Source organism: Uloborus diversus, chromosome 3 (assembly GCF_026930045.1).
Source record: "Uloborus diversus isolate 005 chromosome 3, Udiv.v.3.1, whole genome shotgun sequence".
NCBI classification, from domain to species: domain Eukaryota; kingdom Metazoa; phylum Arthropoda; class Arachnida; order Araneae; family Uloboridae; genus Uloborus; species Uloborus diversus.
This window is the reverse complement of record NC_072733.1, coordinates 114,595,817-114,610,059: the sequence shown is the minus strand read 5'-3', so window position 1 is coordinate 114,610,059 and position 14,243 is coordinate 114,595,817. Positions and strand designations below refer to the sequence as shown.

The window sequence follows — 14,243 nt, the reverse complement described above, 5'->3', positions numbered from 1 at the left end:
TTATATTAATTATACGTTTTTTAAAATGGTCCCTTCAGAGTCTAATACATATAAATGTCTACCTATTATATATTTTTTCATTTTTACGCTTTTTTCATACAGTCCCTTGAAAACGTATAAACACTGTTTCGCTACACACATACAGTGGCGTACCCAGCATAGGTGACACCCGGGGCGGTAATTTGTGTTGCAACCCCCCCCTCCCCCCTAAAAAAAGTTTCAATGTTGTTGCAAAAATAAAAGGGAAAAAAAATCCTAAACAATTAGTTTTGTATTGTAACAAAATTTCAAGTTGCCTAATGTACAAAAAACAAATAAAAACTACGAACTCTTTTTATATAACTTGCGTTACATGCATATGTGCAGGACCGTCCAAAGATTTAAAAAAAGTAAGGGGGGTATGAAATTGATGGCCCCTTAATTATTTCAAACGTTTCTCAAATGTAGAGAAAGATAATGAGTTTCAGTTTTTGGTTTAAGAGGAAGTCACTACTAGGTCTAAGTATGAAAATATGAACCTAATCGTAAGTATAATATTCACTGCAAGATTTTGCGTGGTTCCCCCACAAAATTTTCAAATTTGTAGTCTTAAAAATTCATTTTAGACAAGCTTTAGTAATGTTATGCGGAGAAGAAATTCTTTTTTGGAAGTTGAAACGTTAAAAACGCTAATGTTATCTCGAAGTATGTTAGGGGGAGGGAAGTTCATGGGAAGTCCCGAGGAAATGTTTTGAAATTGTAGCTCTCAAAATTGAGTTTTAGACAAACTTTGGCGATGGATGTTACCAGGAAAAGAGGTTCAATGGCCAACCTTTGGAAAGGTTTTTTAATTTATGACCTTAAAAAGGTATTCTGGACTATCTTTGATCTCGAGATTGTTAGGGTTTGAAGAGGTTCGGGGGCCCACCCCCTGGGAATTTTCGAAATTAAACTCTTATAATATAAGTTTGTCAATTAACTTTAGACGCCTTTAGAGGAACGACAATTCTTCAAAATAGAAGCTCTAAAAATGCAATTAAAACAACTTTTTAGAAAGCTGTGGGAAAATGATTTAAAGAATAACGATTAATCTGTATACTTCCAGTTTTAGAGCCATTGTTTAATTTCTTAGTTACTTAGTACAACTCCAGAATTTTATGTTACTCAGCTTTAATATTTTTCCAAAAATAGCATGGCTAACTCCATAAATGTTGTTTACTTCTTGAATAGCATCAAGCTTTCTCGCATGTACTTCTAATAATGTCTTCTCAAAAAAGTCCAAGAAAATGTTTGATCCTGATTTAAAAATAATTGATTAAAATATCAGATGACTAGAGACCCGTTCCGACCTAGTAAGGGTTAATAAAACTATCTTAAATAAATACAATAAAGGTACTTTTTAATTTGAAAATTAATAGTAAGAACATTTCTAGTTTAGTTTAATGAGGTTTCAAACTAATTGAGAAGACAAAAAGAGAGACCAATATATAATTCAATCTTCCTGTATATAACGTTTCACTATGCATTGTATGGCTGTATGTTTGAGCTTCAGATATGATAATGGTGATGGAATAAGAAATTTTCCCTGGATATTGTAGTCACTTAAATTGAAAAAGGAAACAAAGTGACCATGCAAGGATTATGAGCCAACTGATCTGCTGCTGGTGCTGTAAGAACAATGCTCGAAATCATATTATTCCATAGTGAATACAATTGGGATCGAATTCCATTGGGTAGATAAGGCAAATTAAAGTTGCGCAATAAAATTATTGGGATATTGCCTCTAATTTCAAAAGCATGAAAAGAAGCCCCTATTGAAGAAATTCTCCCAATTACGCATTTTTTCTTGTTAAACATACGGAGTCTTTTTTAAGGAGATATTAAAATCAATTTAAGTATTGAATGGTCAGTTTTTATACCTCTAAATTAAATTGCGGAAGTTCCGTAAAAAAACATTGCGAAAGCCTGTTGATTGATATATGGATATTGAGCAATTTGGTAATTTTTATCAGTTCCATAATCCACATTCCGATCAACATTAATTTACGCTCCTGGTTTTCATGTGCCAATCATGTTTAAATAGAATTGTTTTCGTGGATTATCTGCGGCAGTTGCAAACAAAAGTCCCACATTGAGTGTCCGTTTTATTTAAAAATGTTGCCTTTAATTTTTATATCACTTTACATTGAACGAGAATCATAGTAATTCTGCTGACTCTCTCTTTGCAATATGTCGTCACAAAGATCTCTTTTAAATGTTTGCCATAAAGCAATAGGATCTAATAGTTGACATAAAAGTTAAAATAGCTGGAAACAATTCTCTGAGTTTAGGAGCGGAGTCAGAAAGTTACATGTATCAACTAAGGTTTGAGGTCATCTATAAGACTGAGTCCTTTCTATGCTGCTTTATAGGTTGGCAGGATCTTTAACTGTCAAACAACTTTGGAAATATGTAAGACCACGAAAATGTTCCTAATGAATTCTTATATGACAAAAATCTGAAAGGGTAGTAGGATGAATATTGTATATTCTACTAAAAGAAGAGTCTTTCTGAATCCTGGGAATATATATATATATATATATATATATATATATATATATATATATATAAATATATAAAATAATAATAAAAGTGAAAAATATTGAAAAGACCACACCAAGAGCCCATAGATGCGCAACGCAGCAAAACTAAAAAGCCAAGTAAATATAAAATTAAGCAAACAGAATTACAAATATTAAACAAATTATAAATAACAAATGATGATAAAAAGGAAAAATGCTAACAGCTATTAAGTAGGAATAGAAAAAGAGTGAATCCAGAGCTCATCAGCCGTGGAGGATTCATTAATTATGGTCAAAAGACCAAAATTTTTTTTTTTTTTTTTTTTAACTATAAACTAGAAGAGAATGCTTAAGCTCCAGTACATGTAATATAGAGTAACAATGGGCAAACGCACCACTTGCTAAGCTAAAAACAATAAACTAGAGCTCAAACCTAAAACTGAAAGCAGGGGGTTTCGCCTCGACTAATTAGGAAAACAAGTTCCGATAATTAGCCTTCCACGGGACAGTACCTGCCAATAACAAAATTGTCTTACCTTGAAATCTGCATAAACATATCATGTCCGTTGTTCAGCCTGATAAAAAAGCCTATCCATTCGTCAACAAAACATTAAAAATATAAAAAACATGTCCGGAAATCAGTCCAAAGACGTACCAGGTCACCTGTTTCGCACGTGTAAAACTTATCCACTACGGTGATTCATAAAAAAATGGTTTGTCACGGTTGTATCATACATTAACACAGTTAAACAGTTTCAAAAGGTTCATCGAAGGCTATACTTAAGCAGATGTTTTCAACTAGATTTTTAGGGAAGTTATTATGAAAAAGTAAGTTTTTGAGTACTGAAATTTCTTGCTTAAATGCAGAAATGGTGTTGCAAATTCTTTTAATTCTGATAGCTTGCGAAACAATAATGCCAATAAAAACCTTTTTACTTAGGCAGGAGGAGAAATCTTGTAAACTGTTAACTGTGAAATTGAATTCACGTCTTTTATCATAGATTGTAGTGGAACAATTTGAGTCAATTTGTATGTTGATATCCAAGAAATTAAAGCTATTATGATTAGAATTGGTCTTTTTGAGCGTTAATGAACTATGATAAATAGTTTTGCTGAGTTCAGAAAAATTAGGAAAATTTATACACAAAAGGTCAGCAATGTATCTGCAACAAAGCGGTGTAGAGGAAGGATTGTCAATTAAATATTTTCGTTCATAATATAAAAGAAAAAGGTTGGCTAATGTAGAGCTAAAATTAGCTCCCATTGCTATGCCATTAATTTGAAGAAAACATGAATTACCATTTTCGAAAAAATTATTGAAAATACAAAATTTAAAAAGACCAAGAAAAAACAATTCATTAAAATCAAGGGAATCCTTGACTGAATTAAAAATTTCTGAAACAGAAGAAAAAAGTTCAACGTGTGGGATATTGGTGAAGAGGTTTTCAAAATCAAAAGTTTCTAAGTGGTTTATATCAAGCATATTAAGTAAATTGATGACTTCAACCCTATTATTAACTATCCAGAACCAATTCATTTGTTGAAGTTTAAGTTGTTCAAGAATTTTTTTGAGAAATTGTTCAAGCTTTACACTCAGATTTTTTCCAATGGTGTTGGTGGCAGAGCAAATAAATCGAAATCCAACAGGTGTTTTATGAAATTTTGGAATTGCATATAAGTAAGGTAAGTTAACAGAATCGAGACGTGGCAATTTAAAAAGTTTGTAAGCAGCAGCAAATTTTTTGATGATGGAGGATTCATTAAGTTTGGAGGAAACATAAGTGGTGGTTTTTTCTAGTTCATTTTTCAAAATATTAGCATATAATTTTTTGCAGCAGATAGAGTAATTAGAACTTGCTTTATCAACAACTGTAAAGACAAAAGCTTTTTTAAAATTATTGATGGCATTATTTTCATCAGCAGAAAGATGGAATTATGAAGATTCAGTGTTAGCAATATCACGTAAACGTGATTTCAGTTCAATTAAAAAGTGGTGTCTATATTCAAGAAATGCATTGAGTGGAACATTAAAACAATAGGAGATTTTTCTTAAAAAATATTCAAGTTTAAATGTAAGCTTATTAAAAGCTTTTAGGAAATTAATACGAAAATTAGGCCGATATTTAGTACCCAAACTAAAAAGTTTAATGAGTTTTTTGTTTTGTAAAAAATTCAAATCACCGGTCAGAATATGACCAAAATCAGAGTTGAAGAAGATGGAATTAGAGAAATTAGCACAATTACAATCAAAATTCAAATATTTATCAAAATTTTTTGCAACTTCTTGATAGTTTAGAATATTTTTTGAGAAAGGAGGATTGAATTTGTAGCTGAAGACAATTTGTAGATCCTTGATGGGGGAAAAAATCCAAAAGTTTACTGTGTAGTTTAGAAAAGTTTAAATAGTCGAATGATTTTTGTAAAAAACTAAAGGTGCAGTAGTAAGTTTGATGTTGTTGCGTATAACCAACTTTGTAGATCAGAAGATCATAACAAAGAAATTCAAAGTGTGAATTTTTAAAAAGGTGGTTCGGAAGGAAATTTTTAAGTTTTTTTTAGAAATTTTTGTTTAAGACCAAAAAGAAATTTCCTAACATATTCAGTGTCATAAGAATGACAAAAAGATTTTTCAAGCTTATTAAGAATTTCAAAGGGCGAAAAAATTCAGAAACGAGGAGGGGATTTTCCTGATCCTCTATTAAAACGAGAAGTACTTGTATTATTTCCAAATCTAAACAAAGAATAAATACAAAGATTTTTCGAAGAGTTATGGTATGCTGTATATAATTTATTATCAAGGGAGGAATTTAACCCATAGGGGAAAATAGATTTGAAACGAAGAATAAAATGAGATTCTAGTGAAAGTCTCTTTTCCAAAGAGTGTTCAAAACCTAGAATTGAAATAGAAATTTTATCAAAACTGTGAAATTGAAAATGCTGAAGTTCTTTGTCTTCTTTGTTTTTGAACGAAAGTATATCATGTCTGTGATTGTTGATACGAATATTTAGAGCATTCCTAGTTTGTCCAATATAACATAGATTTCAGGAAAGACATTTAATAAGATAAACAAGATGATGTTGCTTTCAAAAGTTACCCTCAAAATGAACACTAGCTTCAGTGTCAGCCAAAGATCAAATTTTACAACGATTATTTGTACATAAGCCCATAGTAAAGAAAGTAGGTGCGGTAAGACAATTTATAGCAGCAAGACTGTACATCGTGGAATCGAGGAAACCCGAAAATTAAAAGAACAGCATAGAAACAAAGCAAACACCTGGTTGCGTTGCGAATCTATGGGCTCTTGGTGTGGTCTTTTCAATATTTTTCACTTTTATTATTATTTTATCTTGTATGTAATTAATTTTTGTGCTGCTTTGCGCCTTCTAGTTTACATACCAGGTGTTTGCTTTGTTTCTATGCTGTTCTTTTAATTTTCGGTTTCGTCGATTCCACGATGTACAGTCTTGCTGCTATAAATTGTCTTACCGCACCTACTTTCTTTACTATAGGCTTATGTACAAATAATCGTTGTAAAATTTGATCTTTGGCTGACACTGAAGCTAGTGTTCATTTTGAGGGTAACTTTTGAAAGCAACATCATCTTGTTTATCTTATTAAATGTCTTTTCTGAAATCTATGTTATATTGGATAAACTAGGAATTCTCTAAATATTCGTATCAACAATCACAGACATGATATACTTTCATTCAAAAACAAAGAAGACAAAGAACTTCAGCATTTTCAATTTCACAGTTTTGATAAAATTTCTATTTCAATTCTAGGTTTTGAACACTCTTTGGAAAAGAGACTTTCACTAGAATCTCATTTTATTCTTCGTTTCAAATCTATTTTCCCTTATGGGTTAAATTCCTCCCTTAATAATAAATTATATACAGCATACCGTAATTCTTCTAAAAATCTTTGTATTTATTCATTGTTTAGATTTGGAAATAATACAAGTACTTCTCGTTTTAATAGAGGATCAGGAAAATCCCCTCCTCGTTTCTGCATTTTTTCGCCCTTTGAAATTCTTAATAAGCTTGAAAATTCTTTCTGTCATTCTTATGACACTGAATATGTTAGAAAATTTCTTTTTGGTCTTAAACAAAAATTTCTAAAAAAACTTAAAAATTTCCTTTCAAACTACCTTTTTAAAAATTCACACTTTGAATTTCTTTGTTATGATCTTCTGATCTACAAAGTTGATTATACGCAACAACATCAAACTTACTACTGCACCTTTAGTTTTTTACAAAAATCATTCGACTATTTAAACTTTTCTAAACTACACAGTAAACTTTTGGATTTTTTCCCCATCAAGGATCTACAAATTGTCTTCAGCTACAAATTCAATCCTCCTTTCTCAAAAAATATTCTAAACTATCAAGAAGTTGCAAAAAATTTTGATAAATATTTGAATTTTGATTGTAATTGTGCTAATTTCTCTAATTCCATCTTCTTCAACTCTGATTTTGGTCATATTCTGACCGGTGATTTGAATTTTTTACAAAACAAAAAACTCATTAAACTTTTTAGTTTGGGTAATAAATATCGGCCTAATTTTCGTATTAATTTCCTAAAAGCTTTTAATAAGCTTACATTTGAACTTGAATATTTTTTAAGAAAAATCTCCTATTGTTTTAATGTTTCACTCAATGCATTTCTTGAATATAGACACCACTTTTTAATTGAACTGAAATCACGTTTACGTGATATTGCTAACACTGAATCTTCATACTTCCATCTTTCTGCTGATGAAAATAATGCCATCAATAATTTTAAAAAAGCTTTTGTCTTTACAGTTGTTGATAAAGCAAGTTCTAATTACTCTATCTGCTGCAAAAAATTATATGCTAATATTTTGAAAAATGAACTAGAAAAAACCACCACTTATGTTTCCTCCAAACTTAATGAATCCTCCATCATCAAAAAATTTGCTGCTGCTTACAAACTTTTTAAATTGCCACGTCTCGATTCTGTTAACTTACCTTACTTATATGCAATTCCAAAATTTCATAAAACACCTGTTGGATTTCGATTTATTTGCTCTGCCACCAACACCATTGGAAAAAAATCTGAGTGTAAAGCTTGAACAATTTCTCAAAAAAATTCTTGAACAACTTAAACTTCAACAAATGAATTGGTTCTGGATAGTTAATAATAGTGTTGAAGTCATCAATTTACTTAATATGCTTGATATAAACCACTTAGAAACTTTTGATTTTGAAAACCTCTTCACCAATATCCCACTCGTTGAACTTTTTTCTTCTGTTTCAGAACTTTTTAATTCAGTCAAGGATTCCCTTGATTTTAATGAATTGTTTTTTCTTGGTCTTTTTAAATTTTATATTTTCAATAATTTTTTCAAAAATGGTAATTCATGTTTTCTTCAAATTAATGGCATAGCAATGGGAGCTAATTTTAGCTCTACATTAGCCAACCTTTTTCTTTTATATTATGAACGAAAATATTTAATTGACAATCCTTCCTCTACACCGCTTTGTTGCAGATACATTGATGACCTTTTGTGTATAAATTTTCCTAATTTTTCTGAACTCAGCAAAACTATTTATCATAGTTCATTAACGCTCAAAAAGACCAATTCTAATCATAATAGCTTTAATTTCTTGGATATCAACATACAAATTGACTCAAATTGTTCCACTACAATCTATGATAAAAGACGTGAATTCAATTTCACAGTTAACAGTTTACAAGATTTCTCCTCCTGCCTAAGTAAAAAGGTTTTTATTGGCATCATTGTTTCGCAAGCTATCAGAATTAAAAGAATTTGCAACACCATTTCTGCATTTAGGCAAGAAATTTCAGTACTCAAAAACTTACTTTTTCATAATAACTTCCCTAAAAATCTAGTTGAAAACATCTGCTTAAGTATAGCCTTCGATGAACATTTCGCTTCTTTTGAAACTGTTTGACTGTGTAAATGTATGATACAACCGTGACAAACCATTTTTTTATGAATCACCGTAGTGGATAAGTTTTACACGTGCGAAACAGGTGACCTGGTACGTCTTTGGACTGATTTCCGGACATGTTTTTTATATTTTTAATGTTTTGTTGACGAATGGATAGGCTTTTTTATCAGGCTGAACAACGGACAGGATATGTTTATGCAGATTTCAAGGTAAGACAATTTTGTTATTGGCAGGTACTGTCCCGTGGAAGGCTAATTATCGGAACTTGTTTTCCTAATTAGTCGAGGCGAAACCCCCTGCTTTTAGTTTTAGGTTTGAGCTCTAGTTTATTGTTTTTAGCTTAGCAAGTGGTGCGTTTGCCCATTGTTACTCTATATTACATGTACTGGAGCTTAAGCATTCTCTTCTAGTTTATAGTTAAAAAAAAAAAAAATAAAAAAAAAATTTTGGTCTTTTGACCATAATTAATGAATCCTCTACGGCTGATGAGCTCTGGATTCACTCTTTTTCTATTCCTACTTAATAGCTGTTTGCATTTTTCCTTTTTATCATCATTTGTTATTTATAATTTGTTTAATATTCGTAATTCTGTTTGCTTAATTTTATATATATATATATATATATATATATATATATATATATATATATACTAGCATTCCCGTACCCGGCATTGCTCGGGTAACAGACTTAGCTGGGGTTAACAGTGCTTGGTGTACCTAGTTTCGAAAATCCCCTGTAATAATAATTACTTATCTTAATATACAAAAATCTTCTGTGCGGACGTTTGTCACCATAAGGCTTTTAAACGGCTGGACCAATTTTGATCAAATTTTTTGTGTGCAAGCATGGTTTCAAAGCGCGATGGATCGAATCGGAAACGTTTTTGTTGATTAATTAATTAATTTAAACATTGGATGGTTATACCTCCCAAATGATTAATATTTATTTTAACCTATTTTTGAGCGAGAACTGAAATAAATATTTAACCTGTTGCCAAAGGACAATAAGAAAGCCAGTTCTGCTTTTTGTAATGAAATTTCCTACTGTGATATGTCAGTTGAGAATAGATAAAATGTAGAGAGAGAATGAAGCCTTCCATTTCTTAAAATCAACGATTTTAGGTCCCGTGACAGATTTTAAAGTAAAGTACTGGAAGGTTCACGCAAAACGTGTGTTCTGTCGTCGTAGTTGAACCACGTGATCGGATCGGTGCTTTAGATTTTCCTAACTAAATGATCAGAAAGTGCTGTCCGTACTTAGCAACATTTATGTCTCGGCTGAAATCCATCTGAGTTTTGGCACCAATGTCAAGAATATGTTAAGGATTATCTAACTAATCAGTACATTAAAAGAAAAGATGATGGAATTTAAAGACAAAACAAATTTTATTTTCGTCCAGATAAATTACAACAGGGTAGTTCTGTACACGAAAGATCAGTGCAGTGGGAGATCTTTATCTTTGGTTGAAAGAACAAATTAGGCAATATATGAATTTAAAAAAGTTTTCGTTCAAAAGATCGGAGCACTAATCGGTCGGAGTTGGCTTCGCTCATTGATCGGCTGGATTACAGTAACGTGGTGGCTTGCAACTTTGGCTGTAAACAATAGAGTTTGTGATCATTTGTTTACATTTTAAAGCTACTGTTAATGTAATTTATTGTATATTTTGTTTATTTATCGAATTATTTCCAATTGCAAAGTGTTGCTTTTCGTTTTTAAAGAGTTTTTAGTGATTTTAGTTGAAGAAGGCGTTTATTTTACATCGTTAGGGGGGGGGGGGATGAGTGATTTTCGCTTATTCAGAGAACTGTTTTTACCTTTATCATTTTTTTAAACGATATCTTTTTCATTGTTTTATTCTTTTTCATATGGGGGATGTTGCAACAGGATTTCCCGTTTGTTCTAGATGGGTAGTTAATTTTTTACACTTAATATCTGAGGACACTTTTTATCCTTTGAGTATGGCTGAAAGAACAAACCATCAAGTACGGGAGAAAAAATAGTTAATAAAACAACTGCTCAGTGGGCATTAGATAAATCAAGTTGTAATAAATAGACGCATTCTGACACCAAGCAGCTTAAAACCTTTTGGTTTTACTTATTTTTTTCAACAAAACGGTTCAAACACTTGATAGTTTATTGAATTTTTTTTACTTTTCAATTTACAAAGTTTGAACAGAACAACGTCTGCCGGGTCCTCTAGTTACCTATAATTTTTACTAATTTTGGGAGGATCCCGGGGTCTCTGGACTCCTTATATATATGCCCTTGTCCTTAACCGATCTTTAACTGTTATTAACGATCCTTTTAAAGTCTTGATTATCTTTACAAACACAGACCATCCACATTTTATTGTTATACCTATGTTTAAGCAAGAACTTCTTTGTATACAACATTTTTAGTTTTTTTTCCTGGTGCTAAAATTATTAAGCTGCTTGATGAACTGACTTTGGAGCAAGCTACATAACATTGGCCATGTGAAAAAAAGTCTTCTCTTAAATTGATCCTTGCTACTTTTAATGTCTGTCCTTGTGACTTATTAATGGTTATTGCAAAGCAAACTTTAACAGGAAACTGCACTCTTCTAACTTCAAAAGGATAGTCCGCCTGTGATGATGTTCTTAAAAACTTCGTTTCTACTTTTGAAAAAATGAAAGCAAAAGACAGAAACATTATGATTTGACTTGAGAAAAGCCTCGAAGAATCACGTGAGAAACAAAAACAATATCAAATTTATAGTTCGCTATCGACCAAAAGTTGAGATGAAGTACTAAATAATGATTTGAATGGAGGAAAGCCTTCAAAAATAAGGGATTTGAATTCAATGACAGGTTTTACTTTCGCAGAAATTAAGAGGTTTTAATTAATTTCTCCCGAACTAATTGAGATTTCAAAAAATCCTTTCTTAGTGGTTACTTTCGTAATCATGCGGACATGCCTGCCAAATTTCAAGTCTGAAGCTTCAGTGGTTTCGGCTGTGCGTTGATATATATATATATATATGTTATCTCAGGACATTGATTTTTATATATTAAGATATATATATGTATGTATTTAAGTTTATTTTCATGTTATCAAAAACATTTACAAAAGGAGTGAGGAAAATAACTTGTTTTTGAAGCAGCAGTTCAAATTAAAAAATGCTAAATGAACTGAGCACATGTTGAAACAAACGTTAGTTCTCAGAGATGTAGGTTTATTTTTCTTGTAATGCAGTTCATGTTTAAGTTGTTCTCTTATGTGGTTATGTCATACAATGTATCTTTTAGGTCAGCTAATTCAAAAATCATTCGAAAAGGCAACTTAATTGCTGTTCTGTGAAGACAACTTAAGCTATTACTTTTTATGTTTCATTCTACTAAGGGAACTATATAGTTTTGGTGGTAACTCTAAATTTTGATTTTCAGGCAATGTTGTGTACATTTTAGCAAAATAATTGTTTTAAGGTGAATAATAATTGTGTAATGTATCTTAATTCCAATTTCATGTTGTATGTTCACTGTTCAAGAAGTTACTTTTTTAAAAATAAGTTTTATAGCTACTGATTTTTTGTATTTCTTATTGTACAGTTGGCTCTCTGTTTAACAACGCTCTACTTAACGACTTTCTCTATTTAAAGACAACTTTCCACAGTCCCAGATGCTCCACTCTAGTTTTAGAAGCATTCTATTTATGTACGATTTTCTGTATTCCCTTGAAAGTGGTTAAACAAAGAGCCAACTGTATTTTAAAACTATTGTACATAACATATTAATGTAGTTTTTTGTACCAAAAAATTCATTTTTATATCTAAAATTTAATATTTAATATAACTGTAACATTAATGTTTTATCTTTTCACTTTAGCAAATGAAAGCTAATGAAAGGCTTTTTAAAAAATTGGAGTTCCATTTATCAAAAGTGAGTATTGTTACTATTAGTATTTGAAATATAGTATACAAATTTTTCTCAACACACTTGATACTACAAAACAATGAAAATTTTGTAGTTGTATTGCAGATCATGTAAAAATTGTATGCCAAATAGAAAAAAAGGGAAAATTTTTAAAAATAATTTCTGGACAAATAACATAAAATATTCAGAGTGTAAATGGTATAGTATTGAGTAAAAATTGTTACAAAGAATCTCCAGTTATTGCAAAACTTTTTCAAAATTATCCTAACCAATAATTCCTGACAAAACTGTAGGTCGAATTTTCTTTTAGATTCATGAATCTAAATCTTTATCAAAGATTTCTTTTTGAAATGTTTTCGAAAAATTTTCAGTTAGTTGTCGAGTTTGACTGAAGTAAACATGAAAATAAACAGAAACCTGTTGAAATAAAGCCATGAAAATAAAAAAATAAATACAGTAGGATCTCGAAATTCCAAGGTTCCGTATAATTCCATGTGCTTTATTGGCATTTTAACTTATTATATCTTTAATAGCTAAAAATATTATTTGCATTAAAATCTGAAAATCAAAATCTTTCATTATTGTAAAATGTCCTTTAATACATACAATAAAGTAATGGTAGGCTAATTGGTGTCATTACCTCCAGCCAAGGGTTATAATATACTTTTTATCGACTAGAGATGGATTAAGATACAGGGTTTGTTCAGAAAGTAATAGGACTGAGTCGATTAAAAAAAATTTATTGAGCCAATTGTTACAATTCTTTAAAAACTTTCAAAATAAGCTCCTTCTGCGCGGATGCAGCCCTGCTAGCGTGATTTCCAAGCATTAAAGGCGTCACGGTAGGCATTCTCCGGAATAGCCTTGAGAGCCGCGGTGCATGCTGCTTGGGTCCCCTCTGTCGTCTCAAAATGCTTGCCTTTCATCGGCCTTTTCAGGCGAGGAAACAAAAGTCCGGGGGGCCATATCTGGGCTGTAGGGTGGCTACGGAAGCGTTGGGATGCCGGCCTTGGTCAGGTAGCTGTTCGTCGTCAGTGAGCACTTTTGGGACCAACTTCGCGCACACCTTGAGCATGTTCAAATGCACCGTCACAAAACCATGAACCTCAGATTTTGGTAAATGTAACATTTGGGCAATTAAACGAATACTTAGTCGACGGTCTCAGTTCAAAACTTTGCGCACACGAGTCACATTGTCGGTGTTTGTCGAAGTCGAAGGTCTTCCAGCACGGTCTTCATCGGCGACCTCTTCCCGGCCTGCCAAAAAGACCTGGTGCCACCGAAACACACCACTTCTTGCTAAAGCAACATCTGGGTAAGCCTGCTTGATCATATCAAACGTCTCTGTCTCAGATTTACCGAGTTTGACACAAAATTTAATCGCTCTCACGAACGCTGCATTTTCGGCTTGCACCACTCACAGAAACACGTCGAGCGAAAATGCCTGTCCTGACTCTCCAGGTGCTCAGAGACAATCGACTAACCGCTCGTTCGTTAGCTAGGAATGCCCTCTGCCGAATCCAGCCGGCGCGTGCACGCTCCGAAGTACAGTTGCGGCTAAAAAAAATCAGTCCTATTACTTTCCGGACAAACCCTGTATGTGTTGGAGGTAATAACTTGATACAAAAAATTACTTGAAAGGAACATTTTGTTACCACAAAGAAGAAGAAACAGTAGGGTGGTTCGAAAAAATCGATTTTTTTATTTCATAATCGCGTTACCTCTTAAAAGTTGTAGTTTGGAACTCCTCAGATTTCCAGATAAAATTTCCAGAAATTTAAAGCCCAACTTAAGGCGTGTGCGCAAACTCAAGATCTTATTTAAAAGCTGTAAAATATTTTTTAGGTTCAAACTACACTACATACTTACAACT

The 14,243-nt window shown here is 31.9% G+C and overlaps 1 protein-coding gene across 1 annotated transcript in view; it reads left to right on the top strand.

Moving 5' to 3' along the window:
* LOC129218901 (rho family-interacting cell polarization regulator 2-like) overlaps positions 1 to 14,243 on the top strand; it is a 152,012-nt gene that overhangs the window by 46,582 nt on the left and 91,187 nt on the right. The window contains exon 7 of the mRNA XM_054853222.1: positions 12,323 to 12,376. Within this exon, the coding sequence (XP_054709197.1) occupies positions 12,323 to 12,376 (54 nt within the window). The remainder of the gene's footprint in view (positions 1 to 12,322; positions 12,377 to 14,243) is intronic.